Source organism: Bos indicus x Bos taurus, chromosome 16 (assembly GCF_003369695.1).
Source record: "Bos indicus x Bos taurus breed Angus x Brahman F1 hybrid chromosome 16, Bos_hybrid_MaternalHap_v2.0, whole genome shotgun sequence".
Taxonomy (NCBI): domain Eukaryota; kingdom Metazoa; phylum Chordata; class Mammalia; order Artiodactyla; family Bovidae; genus Bos; species Bos indicus x Bos taurus.
Genome location: NC_040091.1, coordinates 2,892,911 through 2,913,241, shown reverse-complemented (window position 1 = coordinate 2,913,241; position 20,331 = coordinate 2,892,911). Strand labels below are relative to the sequence as shown.

The 20,331-nt window shown below is 54.0% G+C and overlaps 1 protein-coding gene across 1 annotated transcript; it reads left to right on the top strand.

Moving 5' to 3' along the window:
• The first annotated feature begins 2,717 nt into the window (after window positions 1-2,717).
• KLHDC8A (kelch domain containing 8A) lies at window positions 2,718-9,009 on the top strand. Its single transcript, XM_027564279.1, has 5 exons — window positions 2,718-3,093; window positions 5,746-5,910; window positions 6,148-6,363; window positions 6,937-7,038; window positions 7,980-9,009. The coding sequence occupies exons 1-5, from the start codon at window positions 2,718-2,720 to the stop codon at window positions 8,171-8,173; spliced, it is 1,053 nt and encodes a 350-aa protein (XP_027420080.1). The 3' UTR covers window positions 8,174-9,009.
• The last annotated feature ends 11,322 nt before the right edge of the window (window positions 9,010-20,331 follow it).

Sequence of the window (20,331 nt, the reverse complement as noted above, 5' to 3'; positions counted from 1 at the left end):
ATGTTAAGATGGGCCTATCGGGAGCTGTGACTTCTGTTTCTCACAGGAAGTCATTTCTCAGTGAGGGGCAAATTTCCTTTTTCTTGGTTTTGTTGACAGTAGTTGTAATAGTTACGGCATTAATGGCAATTTACCAGGCCCTTGCCGTGTGTCAGAAGCTGAACTGAACACTTTACAAATGTCTTCCCTTTTAATCTTTGCAAAAATCTACAGTGATGTATCTATACCATGGAATGCTACTCAGAAACAGAAAGTAGTGAACTGGTGATATATGCAGCGACTTGGATGAATCTCCTCAGAATTATGCTGGGAGCAAAAGGAAAGCCAGTCCCAATAATATTCTTTTTTTTTGCAGGGGGTGCGGTGGTAGACCATCACTGTGGGATCTTAGTTCCCCAACCAAAGACTGAACCCCAGGACCCGGCAGTGAAAGTGCCAAGTCCTAACCACTGGACTGCCAGAGAATTCTGTACATAACATTCTTGAACTGACAGAACTATGGAAATGGAGAATAGATTAGTGGATGCCAGGGGTTGGAGAGATAGAGGCAAGAGGGAAGAATGTATGGGTATAAGAAGGCAACATGTACACCTGAAACTAACATTGTTGTTGCTGCTGCTAAGTCGCTTCAGTCATGTTCAACTCTGTGCGACCCCGTAGACCGCAGCCCACCAGGCTCCCCCGTCCCTGGGATTCTCCAGGCAAGAACACTGGAGTGGGTTGCCATTTCCTTCTCCAATGCAGGAAAGTGAAAAGTGAAAGTGAAGTCGCTCAGTCGTGTCCGACTCTTAGCGACCCCATGGACTGCAGCCCACCAGGCTCCTCCGTCCATGGGATTTTCCAGGCAAGAGTACTGGAGTGGGGTGCCATTGCCTTCTCCGGAAACTAACATAGTGTAAATCAATTATAGCTCAACTTTTTTTTAAAAAAGGCAACATGAAGAGTTCTTGTGGTGATGGGAATTTTCTGTATCTTGACTGATAACTTCCATATTCTGGTTAGGATATTATTATACTATACATTTTGCAAGATGTTACCATTGAGGGAAGTTGGGTAAAAGGTGTTATATCTTACAACCGCGAGGGAATCCACAATTTATCTCAAAATACAAAGTTTAATCTAAACAAAATAAGGAAACTGAAGTTCAGAGTAAGTAAGTAAGACTCTAAATTCTTTTAGAGTCAGAATTTAAATCCAGGTCTGTCAGATTCCCAGGCCTGAGTGTTTCAAGACTTGGCTCTGTTCAGGAGAACTGCATAGGGGGACCCCAGAAGCCTGCAGTTCCTCACACCAGGCGGCTCACCGGCCTCAGGGGCACCTCTGTTACTGCAGACTGCTGGCCTGATAAGGCCATTGCCGGTCTTGAAAGAATTATTTGTCAAGCCCTGTGGGTTGGTGCTGGAGGGCCCAGATTTGGTACCCAGGTTTTCCCTTCCTAAGGTGTGTAAAGAAGGATGATGTGGAAGGGACCACTCACGTGTTTGCCCTTCCACTTCTGTCTCTGGCTGGCTGTGTGTCCGCCAAACTGTGCATTTGTCAGTTTCTCTGTGGATATGACCATTTCCGGGTGGACGGTGTGGTGGCGATGTGTAAATTATGCATGTGTGCACAGGTTAGCGTGTACATTGTTCGGATGCCCCTGTGTCAGGTCTGGGGGTGTCACACCCACATAACACGTTCCTATTAGGTTAAACCATCTGATAATACCTCCCCCATAGCAGAGCCCACTGTTGAGCCAGTCTGTCACGAACTGGGTCTGTGTATTGTAGATAAACTGGGTAATTGGACTCTCTGCCTCCTCACCCAAAACAAACACTCACAAACCGCCCACCCCGCCCTGGAGCGAGTCCCGGCCCGTCATCCGGATACTTGGCTCTAGGGCCCCGCTTTACCCGAACAGTAGGCAAGGGGGTGCGCGCCTCCCGCCGGGCCCTTTCCCTCCCCCGCGGCCGTAGCACCGAGGCTTATGTAAAGCGGCCGCGGGGCGCACGCGGCTTCCCGCACAGGTGTGGCGGCCGTAGGGAGGCTGTGCGCGGGGCCGCCCCACCCCCGGCGGCGGCTCGGCTTCTCCTCCGGCTGCTCACTTGTTCTCCGCATCCGCCTGGGTGACGGCGGCGCGCGCTGGGCAGGACGGCGCGCCCCCTCCCCTGCGCCCCGCGCCGCTCTCGCGTAATGTGCTTTCCGCGCCCCGCCGCCCGCCGCACCCTCCGGCCTGGCTGTGTGAGCCGCGCGGGGCGGGGGCGGGAGTCGGCGGGCGGGGAGAGCCGCGGGGGACGGGCGGCGGCGCCCGGAGGTGTCAGCTCCTCGCTTCGCCCGCAGGCCGCCCGGCGCCCAGCGCGCAGGGGCCCTCCCGGTCTTCCGCGCGGCCCCAGGGTCTCGGACCCGCGGGGGACAGAGCGGTGCCGGGGAGACCCCGCCGCGTCTTCCCTTGAAAGTTGTCCGGGGCGGGGGGCTGGGAGGCCAGGAGGCGGCGCGCGGGGACCCCGCCGCCCTTGATTCGTCCGGCTCATCCCGCGGGGCCGAGCGCAGACGTCGCCGGGCCGCCGAGTCTTGAGGGACCGAGAAGCGCTGGCCGGCGTCGGGGCCCTAGCCGGGGGGCGGGCGGCGGCGGACCCCAGCGAGATGGAGACGGCGAGGGGCGGCGCGGAGTAGCTGACCGACCCCGGGCTCGCTCCGCGCTCCGCGGGGGCGCGGCGGGCGGGGCCCCCGGGGCTGCCATGGAGGTGCCCACCGTCAAGGACTTCCAGTGGAAGCGCCTGGCACCGCTGCCGAGCCGCCGGGTGTACTGCTCCCTGCTGGAAACCGGGGGACAGGTCTATGCCATCGGGGGCTGTGACGACAACGGCGTCCCCATGGACTGCTTCGAGGTCTACTCCCCCGAGGCCGACCAGTGGACCGCCCTGCCCCCGCTACCCACGGCCCGGGCCGGCGTGGCCGTCACCGCCCTGGGGAAGCGGATCATGGTGATCGGGGGTGTGGGCGCCAGTCAGCTGCCCCTGAAGGTCGTGGAGATGTACAACATCGACGAGGGCAAGTGGAAGAAGAGGAGCGCGCTGCGCGAGGCCGCCATGGGCATTTCGGTCACCGCCAAAGGCGAGTGGGGCCAGGGCTGAGGGCGGGCGGAGGAAGGGTGGGAGGCCCCGGAAAAGGGGTGGAAGCCAGCCCTGGACTGCAGGCCACTGTCACATTACATGGGCACTGAAACTAAAGACCCTCTGGCCTGGTTTCATAGGTGGGAAAATTGCGGCTCAGACAAGTGAAGTGTGTAGTAAATCCACATGATACCAGAGCTCCACTCCATCCCAGCAGCCTCCTCCCAGCAAGGTGGGCAAGCCTGCCTGAGGGGAGAGCCAAAGGGCACTCTGTCCATATCCCTGTGGATACCTTCATTCAGCAGAATGGTTGGGCCTCCCACCCACAGTAGCAAATCCCTTGAAATCTGCCTTGCAGGTGCCACCACCTCCAGACACATATTTGGGGTCCTGGGCCTGTTCATGCCATCTTCATACCAACCCAGGCCCCACAGGGAGGGTCTTGGGACCTGATTCCAGGACCTTCTCCCTACAGTCTGCCTCCTAATCTCAGAGGTACTGATGAGTGGAGACCAGAACGTTCCTGAGGTTCATGCTCCTGCGGCTTCTTGCCCAGGTTCACTAGGTTCTCAGGGCATGTGTGTGCTCACTACATAGCTTTATGCTTCTTATCTCAGTTTCTCCAAGCCCATCCTGTCTTTCTTTTCTGGCCTGGTATAGCCCAGAGCAGAGAATGGGCCCTGGAAACTGTTTTTCTAAAACACAGTTTTATGGGAAATGGCCCAGTAGGAGTTAGAAAACCCCAAATGCAGATCAGACAGGCTTAGAGGTTTGCAGCCTTACCTCCTCCTCTTGCAAAATTATTTCAGCTCCCTGTCAGGTCTACTGTAGGTCAGAAATCAGTATTTCTTGAGCACCTGCCCTGTTCCTGGCACAGTTCTAGGTCCCAGGTGGGAAGGAAAGATGCAGAAGATCTGATCCCTGCCTTTAGGAGCCCAGGTCTTACCAGTGAAGATCAGACAGAGAAACTCAAGAAGCCCTCAGGGCAGAGTAGCCAACAGCGCCTCCTGAACTCCCAGTAAGAAAGATGCAAGGCCTGGAGGTCCATGGGGAAATGGAGAGGGAAAGGGGAGCCCTTTATCCCCAGGCCTCAAGAAGTGGTGCTGAACAGTTAAGAACTAACATTTATTGAGTCCTTACCATAGGTGCTTAATAGGTATTAACCCCTTTGACCCTCAGAACTTGTCAGATGAGGGAAGTAGTACCACTGTCCTCATTTTACAGAGAAGCAATGTGGGGCCCAGAGAAGTTGAGTAACTCGCCCAAGTAACAGCCTGAAGGTGATGGTCCAGTCTGTGCTCTTTTAACTATGGCGCTGAATGGGCTCAGCAGTTAGTTTACTAAAAATGTACATGCTCGTGTGCCAGGCTTTATACCATATTCCAGGGCCACAAATTAACAAATTTTCAGGATCTAACAATCTATTGAAAGAAACATACAAAGGTTATCCCAGTAACAGTGTGGGAAGCAGGGTGATGGCCACAGGAGCCACCACCTTCAGCCCAGCCTTGCAGTCAGGGACACCAAGGTGATTCTGAAAGCATGAGTAAGAATCGGACGCAGGATTGGTAGTGTGGAGTGGAGGGGCAGCTTCCCAGCTTCAGAGGTATAGGTGAGAAGAGGAATGGGAGACGCAGAGTGTGCGTAAGGTGAGTGTCTCTTTAGCAAGCCCCATCTCCTAGCCACAGTGTAGGGTTTGGATTTCTTTGTTTCTCTCTTTAGTAAGATTGGAAAGTAGAAAGAAGTACTCATTCCTGTAATTCTCTTGAAAAATAAAAGCCTCTTAGAGCCAGAAGTGGTGAGGACTGGCCTCTAGTAGACATCCCCCGAGCAGGGATGGGTCCCTGGGAGAAGAGGGCCCTGGGGGTCGGGCTGTGTCTTGAGAGGGCTGCCTGAGGTCCTGGGGTGAGGGGAGCCTGGAGGCTGCACGGCCTCCAGGTGTGCTGTGTCACCTGCGGCCACAAGGAGTAGAGAAGCTCTCCTTTCCTCAGAGCGCCCAGCTCGCTGCCTGCTCAGAGCTTCTTTCGTCCAAAGCCTCTCCCTCTTTCACCCCCAGCCCTATCCCATTCAGTGCAAGCTGGCTCCTGGAGCCCACAAGCTTTCCTGTGTGTCCAGGAGGATGGCCTTCCCCTATCCAGAGAAAGAAAAGGACAGCAGCGGGCCAGTGTCCCACAAGGCCAGTGGCAGCAGGGCTGACCTCATCTCCAGAGGCTCCCTCTAGGTCTCGAGTTCCGGTCTGGGAGTGCATGGCATCAGGCTGCTCCTGGAGGGCGTCAGGGGAATACTGTCCCTCTTTGGCATCTCTCTGGCTGCCCTGGAAGGAGAATGGCGGGGACAAGACCTTCAAAGGGTTGTCCAGGCCTGGACTCCACCGCAGTCTACTTCTGGGCATGGCTTGGCATCTTGGGCTTAACCAAGGGCCAGGCACCAAGGAAGGTAAGGCACGTAGGCCTGACGTGGCTTCAAGAAGACCCAGGCTTGAGTGTGGCAGGAGCTTTTAATGGTGCCACCAACCCATTCTCTGGCAGAGCAGTGGTTGGGAACGTGGCCGGGCTTCAGTGCTGGGATTCAAGGGGTTGACAGAGCCTGGCCAAGGTAGCGGCTGAGTGCACGGGCCTGTCTCACGGTGTCTGCTGTGTGCCCTTTCTCCTAGATTACCGCGTGTACGCAGCAGGCGGGATGGGCCTGGACCTCCGTCCACACAATCATCTCCAACACTATGACATGCTCAAGGACATGTGGGTGTCTCTGGCACACATGCCCACCCCGAGATACGCCGCCACCTCCTTCCTCCGAGGCTCCAAGATCTATGTGCTGGGTAAGGACATAGATGTGCTGTCTGGCCCATGTCCATCTCTCCTTCCCTCCCGGACCAGTTCCTGTTAGAAGCAGTATTTGTGTGCCCAGCATCTCCTGGGCACTGGGGGTTAATCACACAGCCCCCCACCCTCAGGGAGCTTCCTATGTGATTGAATAACAGTGAGAAGGAGGAACCCAGCCCCAGTCCCCAGGGGCTTACTCTCCTGCCCAACATGTGCCCTGCCCTGGCCTCCAGGAGGACGGCAGTCCAAGTATGCGGTCAACGCCTTCGAGGTCTTTGACATTGAGACTCGCTCCTGGACCAAGTTCCCCAACATCCCCTGCAAGCGGGCCTTCTCCAGCTTTGTGACCCTGGACGACCGCTTGTATAGCCTGGGGGGCCTGCGGCAGGGCCGGCTCTACCGGCAGCCCAAGTTCCTCCGGACGATGGATGTGTTCGACATGGAGCAAGGTAAGCTGGACACCAGGCCCTAGCTACCCACCTCCCTTCTGCCCTCCTCCCACCTTACACCCATCCCACCCATCTGCCCCGGCCCGTTTACCCAGCGGCGTGAACCTTTCAGAAGTCTGAATGCTCCTCTCCATTCAGGGCTACTCTTGGGATCAAATTCTTTCATCTGTCCAGGGCTCCCTCTGATTGGCTGGCTGTTTTTATCAAAGCCTTTCCCAGCTGTTGTTCCTTCTTACAACATCCAGCCAGGGCCAGATGAGGGAGGGCTTTGAAACAGAGCATACTGACTGGGACACTCTCCGCCTTTCCAGCTTAAAGTCCGTGAAAACGGAGGTGGGGCAAGGTGATTCCTGATAAGAGCTGATGGTTCCTTGGCCTGCAACAGGCATGGAGAGGGTCGGTTGAGTGCCATTTCGCACGGCAGGAGGCGTTGTACACGCCCTGAGCATACAGGGTAGATGGAATCAAGGTGCCACTCAGGATGAGAGCGGTTTGGCACTCGGGCGTATTTGGCAGGGGCGGTCAGCATCTCATTCTCTCTGTGTTTCTCCTGACATCGCCCACGGCCTGCAGGGGGATGGCTGAAGATGGAGCGTTCCTTCTTCCTCAAGAAGCGGCGGGCAGACTTTGTGGCTGGCTCTCTGAGTGGTCGGGTCATAGTGGCTGGAGGGCTTGGTAAGGAAAGAGCTTCCAGGCTGTGGCCTGGTGCTCCGTGGACTCTGGATGTGCATGCGCAGAAGAGGGTGCTGGCTCCTGGCACACCGCCTGCCTACCACCTGATTCCAAGGCACTCTCTTCTCCCAGCCTCGACGTCCTGCCTCCGTGGGTGGGCCTCAGATGTGGTCTCTCTGTCCTCTTACACGGGGGAAACTGAGGCTCAGAGAGCATAAGGGACATGCTGAGAACCACGTGACAGGCCGGCTGAGCCCAGGTCCCCGGGGCCCTGTACAGGGAGGGCTGGAGGTTGAAGGGATTGGCCTTGATCCTCTTTATCTTCTCCCTGGACACTCAGCTCTATCAGGAAGTAGGAAAGCAGTCTGATCAAATCAGCTGTTCTGATGAACTCAAGATTTGCTGGATGAGCCCTCCCAGAGATCAGGGAACTTTGATGGTGGTGTCCCACCGTCAACTAGGGAGAGATAAGTGGGCAGTGGGGCTCCTGGGAACCCAGAGTTTACTCAGTGTGGACAGATTCCCCGACTTTACCATGCAGGAAAGGAACTTGACGTGAGCTAGACCGTGTGAGCAGCTTTCTTCCTCATGGGCAGGAGAGAGGCAGTAGTGTCTAGAAACGTGTAGTAAAACAGGCAGTGGGGGAAGAAAACTGCGTCTTGCATCTTGAGGGGATGGAAGGACTGAGAAGGCAGGAAGGGCAGAGTGACTGTTTGACAGAGGGTGGGGAAAGCCTGAGGCTCAGGGAGTCCAGGGTGCTGGGCTTCTGCCTGAGGTTCCCGAGGGAGGCGGGAGGTGGGTCACCTCCCCCGGAGCGGAGGGAGGGAGGGCAGGCAGTGGGTCACCTTCTGCCTGTGGTTCCAGAGGGAGGGTGGAGGTGGGCCCTTCCCCCGGGCGGGCTGGTGGCTGGATGCTTGGTGAGACCTGGCCCCTCGCACTTTCAGGGAACCAGCCCACGGTCCTGGAGACGGCCGAGGCGTTCCACCCGGGGAAGAGCCGCTGGGAGGCCCTCCCCGCCATGCCCACGCCCCGCTGCGCTTGCTCCAGCCTCGTCCTCAGGAACTGCCTGCTGGCCGTGGGCGGCGTCAACCAGGGTCTGAGCGACGCGGTGGAGGCCCTGTGTGTCTCAGACTCCTAGCTGTCTCTGGGCCCGGCCACAGCGTCCCAGACTGGACCACCCGCTCTGAACAAGAGTTGGGACCACTTGCCTGGGTACCGGCTCCTGTCCGCAGCCAGTGGGGTCAGGCCCCGGGGCTCTAAGTGATCTCTCCACCTCCAATCCCTACCAACCCGAGGAAACTGGAAGACGTGTCTGGGACGCAGCCACACCTCCTCCCCACTGGAGCCGAGGTGACCAGGGTGGGGAGTCCTCACTTATGCTCAGGCAGAGAAAGTTACGGGAGCGTCTGCCACCTGCCTGCTGTGGGCTCACCTTTGCCATCTCCTGGGTTCTGACCCAGGGGATGGCTGCTCACTGCTGTCCTCTCCCTGGCTCTGCACCCGTCCGAGGGTCTCCTGGGATGAAGAACAGACAAGGGCTGTCTCAAAGCCCTCCTGCCTCCCTTGGGCTCCATCTCTTCCCTGCTGGTGGCCGGCCGTGGGCCTGCCCCAAACCTCATCTGCTCAGCAAGAATGGCCCTGGGGCTGGAGGCGGCTGGCTTGGGAGGGAAGTCGGGTTCACGGGGGCTGGCCCAGGTTGGCCACCCTGGCCGGAAAGGACCGGTCCTGCTTGGGGTCCTGGTGGGAATGTAACGACGTGGAAGGGGCAAACTGCCAGCCCAGGGTCTGCTCCCTACCCTTCTCCTCACCCCGTTTCTCCTGCGGGCACCCCTCCCCTCCAGAGGCCTGGCCCTTTGTCACCGATGGGCTGTGTGAAATTTGCTCATTTACACTGTGGCATCCACATCCATGAAGGGTGGATTCATTGCACTCTGGTTAACAGCAGCAGCACAATGATTAAAACCTATATTCCTATCTTCCGTGGCACCCTCATGCAGGGGTTGGGTGGACGGGGTCTGGATACGTGGAGGGGACCCCATAAAGCAGTGCCTCTGACGTTCTCAGGCCACACGGGACCCTGAGGGGCCACTCGTTCTTGGCCACTCTGGGAAGGTTCCTCCTTCCAACCACCTCGCGCCGATCAGTCGCCTCACTCCTAGGAAAACAGCATGCTTTCGGTCTCTGGAGTGCTGACGTGCCACGGGTGTGCTGGGAAAAGGTTGCGCTCGTTAGCTGAGCTCTTTGTCAGGTCACTCTCGACCTGACCTTTGTCAAGCCTAGCCTCATTTCGCTCAGCTCATGCTCATTTCTATGGGGTCGCACAGAGTCAGACACGACTGAAGCGACTTAGCAGCAGCAGCAGCAGCATGCTCATTTCTGTTTTGCCCAGAGCAGAAAGAGAACGGCTCACTGATGTGAAAACGTAGAGGATGAGCCTCCTTTTAGCTGGTACAGTGCCTCTTCCTGATTCCACGTTGTTTTTAAAAGCTGTGCTAACACCAGGACTACAAAGACGAAAAAAATACCTGCCCTGGAGGAGCTGTGGGGGTCAGATAGCACTCACTACACAAGGGTATCGTTATGTCTCTTGAGGCAGGAACACCTGTCCGAGGGGCCAGGGGGAGCCTCCTGGAGGAGGTAACCCCTCCACCAAACCTTCAGAGACAAGAGGAACCAGGTTCCGGACAGGATGGGTTTTTCTTCCCTTTCTCTGGGCACCTGCCCTTCTTCACTGGGCCCTGGAAGGACACTGCCACCTGCTGACCGAGCTGTTCCTCCCACTCTGGCATTGCCTGGCAGCGGGTGCCCCCTGGTGAGCAGACTGCAGGAGGCCTTCCCCACTGCATCCAAACCCCCGCCCCATTTTAGTTTCGCCCTCTGAAGAGACTGCTAGGAAAGGGGGCCGTGGAAGCCAACACTGGGAGGAATGGATGGTACGTTGTGGGGAGCATTGCCAAACCCAGCCCTGGCTGCCTCCTGGCTCTGCCCTGCCTCCTTCCCTCTCACCCCTCCCTAGGAAAGGTATTTACAACTGGGGCCTGTCCACCCTTTCTGATAAGAAGCCTAGCCTGTGTGTAGGGGGCTTTCCAAGCACCCCAAATGGCACCAGACGTGTGGATTGGACTGAGGCATTTCAAATAGTCGGGGTTCCTTGGGGGTACAGCCTGCCCCAAAGGTTCTTCCCATCATGAGAATAGGGGACTGACCGCTGGAATGTGAGGGCCGTTGGACTCAAGCTGGCGTCTGCTAGGACTCACCTGTTGGAGTCCATGCTGGGAGGACTGGGGGAGCTCACTGAGGAGCGAGGGAAATAGGGGGTGTCAGGAGCACGCGTCGCAGCTGTGCCCCGTGGAGCTGTAGAGAGTGCTCAGCGTCGGGTCCAGTGGCCTGGCACCAGGCCTCACCCGCTCCCCGCCGGAGACCTTCTCATCCCCATACCTCTCGGGGCCCCTCCGCTTTCTTGTCTCCACTTCCCAGCCTGTAAAACAACAGCAAGGACATGCCATCTCACCCGGTGCTTCCGTCCTCAGGTTAACCCTGGAGTAGCCGGTATTTTGCATTTGAGACAGCTAAGGCTCCAAGAGGTTATATAACTCGTCCAAGAGCACAAGCTAGTAAGTGACTGAACCAAGTCTGACTCCAAAAGCTGTGACCACAGCACTGCATTGCCTCAAATGGAATAGCACGTAGAAAAAGGAAGACAGTCAGCAGCACTGCACAATGTAAGGGGTTCAAAATGGCAAGCCTGAAAAGGTAAAGGCTTGGTTTCCTGAGGAATGAGTATTTTCTGTTGCTGGGGGAGGGACAGAAGTGTTCTCAAGCCACTGGGGGACAGCGCACACATAGAGAATCCAGGGAGATGCAGGCAGTGCCGGTCTAGGGGCCTTGCGTGCCTTGCGTGCCTTGCGAAGGACTCTGGGCTTGATCCACATGGGACACTGGGGGCAAATTAAGGATTTTGACTGGAGAAGCATCATGGGAGCTTCTCCGGAGAAAAATGAAGTAAAATTACCAGGGCATATCTACGATCACAAAGGACCCCAGTGGATTTCCCTGGTGGCCCGGTGGTAAAGAATCTGCCTGCCAACACAGGGACACAGGTTCAATCCCTGGTCTGGAAAGATTCCACATGCCAAGAGCAGCCAAGCCTGCAAGCCACCACCACTGAAGCCCACGCAGCTCAGAGCCCGTGCTGCTCACAGCAACTGGAGAGAGTCTGTGCACAGCCATGAACACACAGCACGGTGAAATGTGAATAATAATAATGTTAGGTAGTTAGAATAGGGAAAAGGAGTCCAAAAGACAAGGAAGAGAAAAGCCCACGAAGATAGAACAGAGGAAGGTCAAAGGAAGGTCCGAGGACCGGAGTGAGCACTTCAGGTAGAACAGCACTCCTGACTAAGCCCATTTTGTATAGGGCAGGCCCAGGGGGAAGGGAAACATATAAAAAGAGAAGCAAAGGGCCACCCCCGCAGGGCGCTCTTCTCCTGTTTTTGGGTCGACATGCCCTCACGCCTTGAAGATGAATTTTCCTGCTATCTTCTAAATAAAATTGAGCTGTAACACTGATTTGTCTAAGAGCTATAACATGGTCCTTTCGAGACCTGAGAGCTGTAACACGGTCTGTCCAAGACCCAAGAGCTGTGACACGCCGAGGGCTTTAATGTCCATCACTCCAAATCTCTGTTGTGACGAGACAGAACTGAGGAGCATACACTCGCTTGACAATAGTAACAATTTTTTTTAAAAAAAGAATGAAGCCCAGTTGGTGTTGGAATCCTCAGAAAAACATGTGGGCCAAACCCTTCAGGCCTCCTCTGGAGGGAAGTCTGCCTGCTGTGCAGAGTGGCAGGAGGGTTTGGGACCACAGGGCGTAGACAAGTCCCTCCTTTCCGTTGCTGCTTCTGCCCCAGAATTTCTTTCTGATGATCTCCTGCGTTTGATTGAGCTTTCTGGCCCATAGAGACCCTCACAGGAGATGGGGTACCGTTGGCCTTTTCCAACCTCCATCTTGTAGAAGAGACTAAACCAGCAGCCCTGTGACTAAATCTAGCGGCACAGCTAACAAGCGATGAACAGCTAACAAGTGACGGGAAGGAGATTCAATTTTAGCTTGGGGGTGGAGGGGCGTGTAGACCTCCGCCCCCACTGCAGGAAGAGATGGCATCCCCATCCCCACCCCCACTCCCAGTGTCTGCAGAGCAGGACCAGTGCTCAGGTCAAAGGCCTCCAACTCCAGAGAGCTGGAGAAATCTGCTTGGTGAGATCAAAGAGTTGCGTGGGCAGGCGCTTCTTGTTGGAATTAAACAACTGCAGAAGCAAAGGCAAGAGGCGGAGCACAGGCAGGAGCTGAAGAGGCGGCTCATAAAAGCACGCAGACAGGTCAGGCAGATGAGTTTCCCAGGGCTGCCATAACAAAACACAGCAGACTGGCAGCTTCAAAAACAACAGAAATGTACCGTCCCACAGTTGTAGAGGTCCGGAATCCGGCGGGGAGGGGGAGTCTCCTTGCCTCTTCCTAAATCAGTGCCATCACTTCACGGCAAATAGATGGAGAAACAATGGAAACAGTGACCAACTTTATTTTTGGGGGCTCCAAAATCATTGCAGATGGTGACTGGAGCTATGAAATTAAAAGATGCTTGCTACTTGAAAGAAAATCTATGACCAACCTAGACAGCATATTAAAAAGCAGAGACATTACTTTGCCGACAGAAGTCCACATAGTAAGAGGTATGGTTTTTCCAGTGGTCATGTATGGATGTGAGAGTTGAACCATAAAGCTGAGCTTCGAAGAATTGATGCTTCTGAACTGTGGTGTTGAAGAAGACTCTTGAGAGTCCCTTGGACTGCAAGGAGATCCAGCCAGTCCATCCCAAAGGAAATCAAGACTGAATATTCACTGGAGGAACTGATGCTGAAGCTGAAACTCCAATACTTTGGCTATTTGATGTAGCCAAACGGCTGACTGGTTAGAAAAGATCCTGATTCTGGGAAAGATTGAAGGCAAGAGAAGTGGACGACAGAGGATGAGGTGGTTGGATGGCATCACTGACTCGATAGACGTGAGTTTGAGCAAGCTCCAGGAATTGGTGATGGACAGGAAGGCCTGGTGTGCTACAGTCCATGGGGTTGCAAAGAGTCGGACACGACTGAGTAACTGAAATGAACTGAGGTCTTCCCTGCTTACTTCACATGCTCAGCACATGGGCCGAGCAAGTGTATGGAAAGACCCTAATGCCCCAGTCCCAGTTCCTAGTTTGGCCAGACAAGATGCTCCTGGATCCTGAGACTTCTATGGTTTTTTTTCATGCAAAACCTCCCAGCCATCTACCTCCTCTGAAAAGGAAATATCTGACAGATGACTCAGAAGGTCAGTGGGGTGAGGGGCTGGAGGCCAGAAATGTCTGAAGATTTGATGCCTAAGGTGACACTTTAGAAGTGATGGGTTTTCTGGGCGGCTTCAGGAGAGCTCCATCTCTCTCAGGCTGGTGGGGTTGCTCTCCCTTCCCTGCACCGTCCAAGTTGCTGTCCCGAGGTGACGAGGTGGACGGGGAGCTCCAGGCTTGCCGCTGGCGGCCTTCTCACCTGCTGGGGCCCTAACTGGGCCGTCCAGACTCCAGCCTGGGTCAGCCGTGGAGGTGGGGGTGTCCCAGGAGGGCCGGGCCCCGGGCCCATCCACTATCTCCAGGACTTATCCGCCTTATCTGGAGGGCCCGAGGGAGTGCTGGGGGTCTGGCCTCCCAGAAAGTTTCTCTCAACAGAAAGTGGAGTCTGACTCTCTGAGGTCTCAACTCAGGTTAGCAATTCACATTCTTAACAACACATGTTTATCAGGGAAGAACAATTTCCAAAGCCTTTCCCAGCCTCCCTGGTCCGGATCAGCACCCCATCTGTAGAAGCAGGGACTGGATTGGAGCTCCCCTTCCAACCTGGTCTTACCTCAGATCTCAAGCCCCAGCACCTCAGGGAAGTCGACTCAACCCTGGGTGGAAAACGACCACCTCATCGCTTTCTTCCAACCTCCCTCGCCCGCAATAGATCATAGCTGGATTACCCTGCCTTTTGGGAAATCGCTCCCGTCTACAAGTTCACCTACATGGTTACAGAGCTTAGACACCGTCCCCCAGCCTCCCTGGTCCTCCGGGTGATTCCTGGCCCCGGCTCCTAAGACCCTTCACCAAAGCCCTGCCCTTCCAGCCACCCCTCCTCACCTCTGCCTTGCAGCCCCTGGGAGACCACTGGGAGCAGGCAGCTCCCCGGACCACCCCTGCCGCTCGCCTCTGCTCCCATCCCCAGCCCGGCCGCCCCCAGAATACAGAATGCCCCCTCCCTTGTGTACACCCACCTCACCCCCTGCACACAGGTTCCCCTCAGGACATGGCGATATCAGTAACCCTTGTGGGCCCACGATACTCTATGCCTAACCCTCGCTAGGCACCCAGAGCCTAAGTGAGTAACTGAATGGAGTGAAAGTGCAGCCAGTGACTGAACTGAATGAACGGCAGACATCCAAGAGCTCAGAGAGCACCAGCTTTGAGAATAACCTTTACAAAGCCCCCCATCCTCTGAGCACAGATATCTGACTGTGCAGCAAGGAACCAGAGCTAGGAAATCGGCAGGATTTCAAATCCTCCTGCTTAGGGCTAGGTTCCCTCTGCCCTTTGCCTCAGGCTCTGACAGGAGTGATTGTTAAGAACTGGGCTTTTCCAAAGCTATGCGTGAAGGCCAGCCGGTTAATCCAGGCTGGAGGTAACAGCCCCAGTGCCAGACTGTGCAAGTGTCATTCAGGGCCAAGGGAAGTGCCAGCTGCTGCTATCCCTTCCTGAGGGCCAGGAGCTGGTGACCTGGTGAAAGAATGTGCTTGGCTAGGGGTGTACATTCCAGGATCAGCTTGGGAGGCAAAGGGCTCAGGCCACGGGTGGGAGCCAAGCACGGGCAGATCCTCCTCCTGGGCACCCCCGCCCACCTCTGCCCTGTGTGGACCTCCCGGGACCTCCCCGGGTGCAGGGCGGCAGCTGTGGCGCAGGCCAGGAAGAGGAGGGCCTTCAGCCCCTTCAAGGGAACAGCATTTCAGTGGAGTCTGAAGTACTGAGCACTGAGCCACAGTAGGCACAGCCGTAAATCCCTGACCACTGGGGAGCCTTTTCCAGCTGACAGAGAGCATCAGAGTTCAGGATCTCCTCTGATGGACAGGAACCTAGCCTCAAGGGGACTGAGTCAACTGCCCCAGGTCACATGGCCAGCATGGGGTGGGGCTCCTCAGTATGGAAACCCATTCTCTGGCTGCCATTCTGAGTCTCATGAACCCCCTGCTTCATCTGGATCAACAGCCCTAGGGTTTAACCCAAGGCTCTGACTTCATAGGGTCAGTGATGGATCAGTCAAATGTGGGGTGTGAAAGCATGGACCCCTGTCAAGGTAGGAGTTTATTTTTATTTTGGGTAGGAGTTTATTTTTATTTTCTTATTCTCCATCTCAGTCCATCAAGCATCTCAGTAACTCACTAGGGTTGGTTGGTGGGAAGGATTCAAACTTAGTGACTGGATACCCAGCGGGGAATCCAGTGAGAGCTTTTGCCCCAGTCATAACTGTAAGTGCCCCCTGCTACTTCCCAACCCCACAGCAATGCGAGTTACACAACCTCAGAGACTGAGAAAAGAACACAGAAGTGAGGGGCAGAAAAAGACCTTCTTATTTAGCCATTAACAAATGAGGTAAGGAGACCCCTTTCCAAAATACTGACTAGAAGTTCTAGACCTAAATCGACACAAATACCTACCCACCCCACCTCCCAGCTCGAAGAAAGAGCACTTGTCTGCATTAAAAATCAGCAGTGAGAGTAATTCAAGGGCCCTCATTTCCCCCAACCCCAGAAAGGCTGTTCTCTCCCTCCCCCAGCACAGAGCTCCTGCCTCGGGCGGTTTCCAGGACCACTTCCCAGCACTGGGCTTATCTGACAGTTCTTTGTCCCAGATCAGATCATCTGTAGCTCAGGGAGTCTGATAAGCTCCCGTGCTGTCCCAGCTCCCATCCACAGAAACACATGCTTGGGTGTCTGCCAGAATGGGGGGTTTGGGAGGAAGGAGACTTGGGAGGACCAGAGTCCAGCAAAACCCCGAGTAGGCTGAAGAAACATCCGTCTGACAGCTTCACGTCTTGTTTCATCCGACAGCCAGCCCACAAGGAGGTCATGAGGAGCATTTCAGGTTGAATGAACTATGACTTAGCTTAGGCTACTGGAGACTTGAGCCACTCAGGAATCCTCTCCGGGCTTCCCTGGTGGCTCGCCGGTTAGGAATCCACCTGCCAAAGCAGGAGATGCACGTTCAATCCCTGGTCCGGGAAGATCCCACGTGCCGCCGAGCAACTGAGCCCGTGGGTCACAACTGCTGAGCCTGTTCTCTGCAGCCTGGGAACTACTGAAGCCCACAGGTCCTAGAGCCCGGGCTCAGCAACAGAAGGAGTCACTGCAGTGAGAAGCCCACGTGCCCCAAGAGAGAGCAAGCAGCTCTCGTTCGCTGCAGCTAGAGAAAAGCCCGAGCGGCACCGAAGACCCAGCACAGTCAAAAAACAAGTCCATTAAAAAGAATCATCTCTAAGCCAAAGCCTGGTGGCTGAGAGTGCCTGGGCTCCAATCTGGCTCTACCACTTGCCAGCTCTGTAACCCCACAAGGGCAGTTACTTAATTTCTCTATGTCTCAGTTTCTTCATCTGTGCAATGGGGATAATCATATGTTAGAATCTACATAGAACCGTGATCAGGAGTGAATTCATTCTTACGGTGACTAGGGCACAGTGAAAGTTAGCTGTTCAAAGGGGAATAATTCTTTTTTTATATAATGTTATTTATTTTTGGCTACGCCAGGTCGTTGCTGCTGCATGGGCTTTTCTCTAGTCGCAGCAAGCGGGAGCTACTCTTCGTTGCGCTGCGAGGCCTTCTCGCTGTGGTGGATTCTCTTGTGCCGAGCACCCTCTCTAGGGCGCCCAGGCTTCAGTGGTTGTAGTGGGCTTAGTAGCTGCAGTTCCCAGGCTCCAGAGCTCAGGCTCAATAGTTGTGGCTCATGGCCTTAGTTGCTTCAAGGCGTGTGGGATCTTCCCAGATCAGGGATGGAATCTGTGTCTCCTGCATTGGCAGTTTCTTTACTACTGAGCCACCAGGGTAGCCCAAAAGAAAATAATTCTTATCCAGAGAGGTGCCAAGAGATAGGCTATTAGTGGCAGAGTGGAGCTTGGCGCGCAGGGTGTCAGACCCCTGAGCCAAGACATTACATCAGGGGTAGCAGAAGGAACAGGGCTCCTGAGTGTCCTGTAGTGAGGCGATCAGTTGCCTGGTGGGCAAAAAAAAAAAAAAAAGGTGTGACTGAGATTTCTAATATGTTGCTAAATACCACAGGAAAAGTTACAGCAGAGTCGAAACGGAACTCAGATTTTTTCAATCCAAATATCTTGCTATAGATGAAGAAACTGCCCTCCAGAGAGAAAGTCCTCAGCCATGACCATACATGGATAGTGGTAAAAGGGAAGCTGGAATTCAGGACTCCTCCAGCATCCTTGCCTGGAAAATCTCATGGACACAGGAGCCTGGTGAGCTGCAGTCCATGGGGTCGCAAAGAGTCGGGCATGACTGAGCAACTAACACTTTTTTTTTCTGCCCATTCCGCACAGCTTGCAAGGTTCCCCAACCAGGGATTGAACCTGGGCCTTGGCAGTGAAAGCATGGAGTCTTAACCACTGGACTGCCAGGGAATTCCCTGGAACCCAGCGTAGAGTCTGTGCCAAGGCCACAGGTGCAAGACCTTTCACCAAGGCCACAGACACGGAGCCCAGAACCAACATCACCTCCGAAGCTGACTGAGCACCTTTGTAACCGTTGCCAAAAGGGCCTCTGATCATCACCCACCAGCTTCCTGACCCCACTTGGCAAAAGTGCCCACATCAGTACTCACCCTCTAGCGCCCTAACCAATCACCTATGCCAACTTTCCAGAGGGAAGTATCTTTGTTTTGAGGCTATAAAAATTGACTACTAACCCACGAAGTGTCAGCTCTCTATTGAGCCAGCTTGCTGTTCTAACTTGTGTCCTGTCGACTTCCCAGGGCTGTTAGGAGGTCAGCTCACCGTGCTCACAGCCCTCGCGTTACCTCTGCTCTTAATAAACCCACTCCTTTCTGCAATACCCATGTTTGGACTGCCAAAACACCCAGGACTCCTGTTCATCTATGTGTATTTTCCCTGCTGCTGCAAGTGGGGGACAGTGCAAGTTGTCTGGCTTGCAGAGAAGAGCTAGCTTCTCCTTGGTCACATCTTTCCTAGGCCTGGCCTGTGAATAACATTAAATTTCCCGTTTTAATGGATAGCTTGGGGACTGTTTTCAGAGTTGGTAGCACAAAGTTTCCCAAACTCCTGGTAAGGCTTACTAGAATTTAGGTTGTAAGTAGCTCCATCTTGTATTTCCAGAGCCCATTTGGGTCCCACAAGACAAGGTGATTCTTAGGGACTTGAGCTGTGATGTCAGACTGACGGGGTTTGCCTCCCAGCTTTGTTACTTCTAGCTAGGGCTGGGTGGTCTTGGACATGATACTATATTGAAGGTGCTTAGAACCAGAACTGGCTCAATAAATGTTATATAGAAAGTAAAGTGAAAGTGAAAGTCACTCAGTCATGTCCGACTCTTTGCGACCCCATGGACTACACAGTCCATGGAATTCTCTAGCCTAGAATACTGGAGTGGGTAGCCTTTCCCTTCTCCAGGGAATCTTCCCAATCCAGGGATCAAACCTAGGTCTCCCACATTGCAGGCAGATTTTTTACCAGCTAAGCCACAAGGGAAGCATAATATTATACCTATTATTGTAGTTGCTCAGTACGTATTTGTTGAATGAATGAATGAATCAATGGCTCATTAAATGAACAGATTGCCTAAGCAGACATATACTTGTGGTCACAGCTTTCAGTTCAATTGCTCAGTCATGTTCGACTCTTTGCAACCCCATGGACTGCAGCACGCCAGGCTTCCCTATCCATTACCAACTTCTGGAGCTTGCTCAAACTCACGTCCATTGAGTCGGTGATGCCATCCAACCATCTCATCCTCTGTCGTCCCCTTCTCCTCCTACTTTCAGTCTTTCCCTGCACCAGGGTCTTTTCCAGGGAGTCAGTTCTTCGCATCAGGTGGCCAAAGTATTGGAGTTCCAGCTTCAGCATCAGTCCTTACAATGAATATTCAAGACTTATTTCCTTTAGGATTGACTGGTTGGGTCTCCTTGCAGTCCAAGGGACTCTCAAGAGTCTTCTCCAACACCACAATTGAAAAGCATCAGTTGTTCGGTGCTCAGCTTTCTTAAGAAATGGTCCAACTCTCACATCCATACATGACTACTGGAAAAACTATAGCTTTGACTAGATGGACCTTTGTCGGCAAAGTAATGTCTTTGCTTTTTAATATACTAGGCTGGTCATAGATTTTCTTCCAAGGAGCAAGCATCTTTTAATTTCATGGCTGCAGTCACCATCTGCAGTGATTTTGGAGAGCTCCCAAATAAACTCCACCTCTGTTTCCACTGTTTCCCCATCTATTTGCCGTGAAGTGATAGGACTGGATGCCATGATCTTAGTTTTTTGAATGTCGAATTTTAAACCAACTTTTTCTCTCTCCTCTTTCACTTTCATCAAGAGGCTCTTTAGTTCTTCTTCACTTTCTGCCATAAAGGTGGTGTCATCTGTATATCTGAGATTATTATTTCTCCCGGCAATCTTGATTCCAGCTTGTGCCTTATCCAGCCTGGCATTTAGCATGATGTACTCCGCATATAAGTTAAATAAGCAGGGTGACAATATACAGCCTTGACGCAATTTTGAATCAGTCCATTGTTCCATGTTGGTTCTAACTGTTGCTTTTGACCTGCATACAGATTTCTCAGGAGGCAGGTCAGGTGGTCTGGTATTCCCATCTCTTGAAGAATTTTCAACAGTTTGTTGTGATCCTCACAGTCAAAGGCTTTGTCATAGTCAATAAAACAGAAGTAGATGTTTTTAGGGAACTCTCTTACTTTTTCTATGATCCAACAGATGTTGGTCACAGCTTTGGGCATTCCATAAAACATGCTAGGCTTAGTTTTGTCAGCAGAGGGCAGAATTGAGTCAAGAATCTCAAATTTGTCAGCAACGAAGAATTCCGTCCCAGTCCTCTTTTGAGAGCCCACCTCCCAGTCTTGGAAGGCCACCGCTAATAAGCAGGTTCATAATCAAGCAGTTCCACTAGCCCCTGAAAAAGAAAGGGCTATACTGTCCACC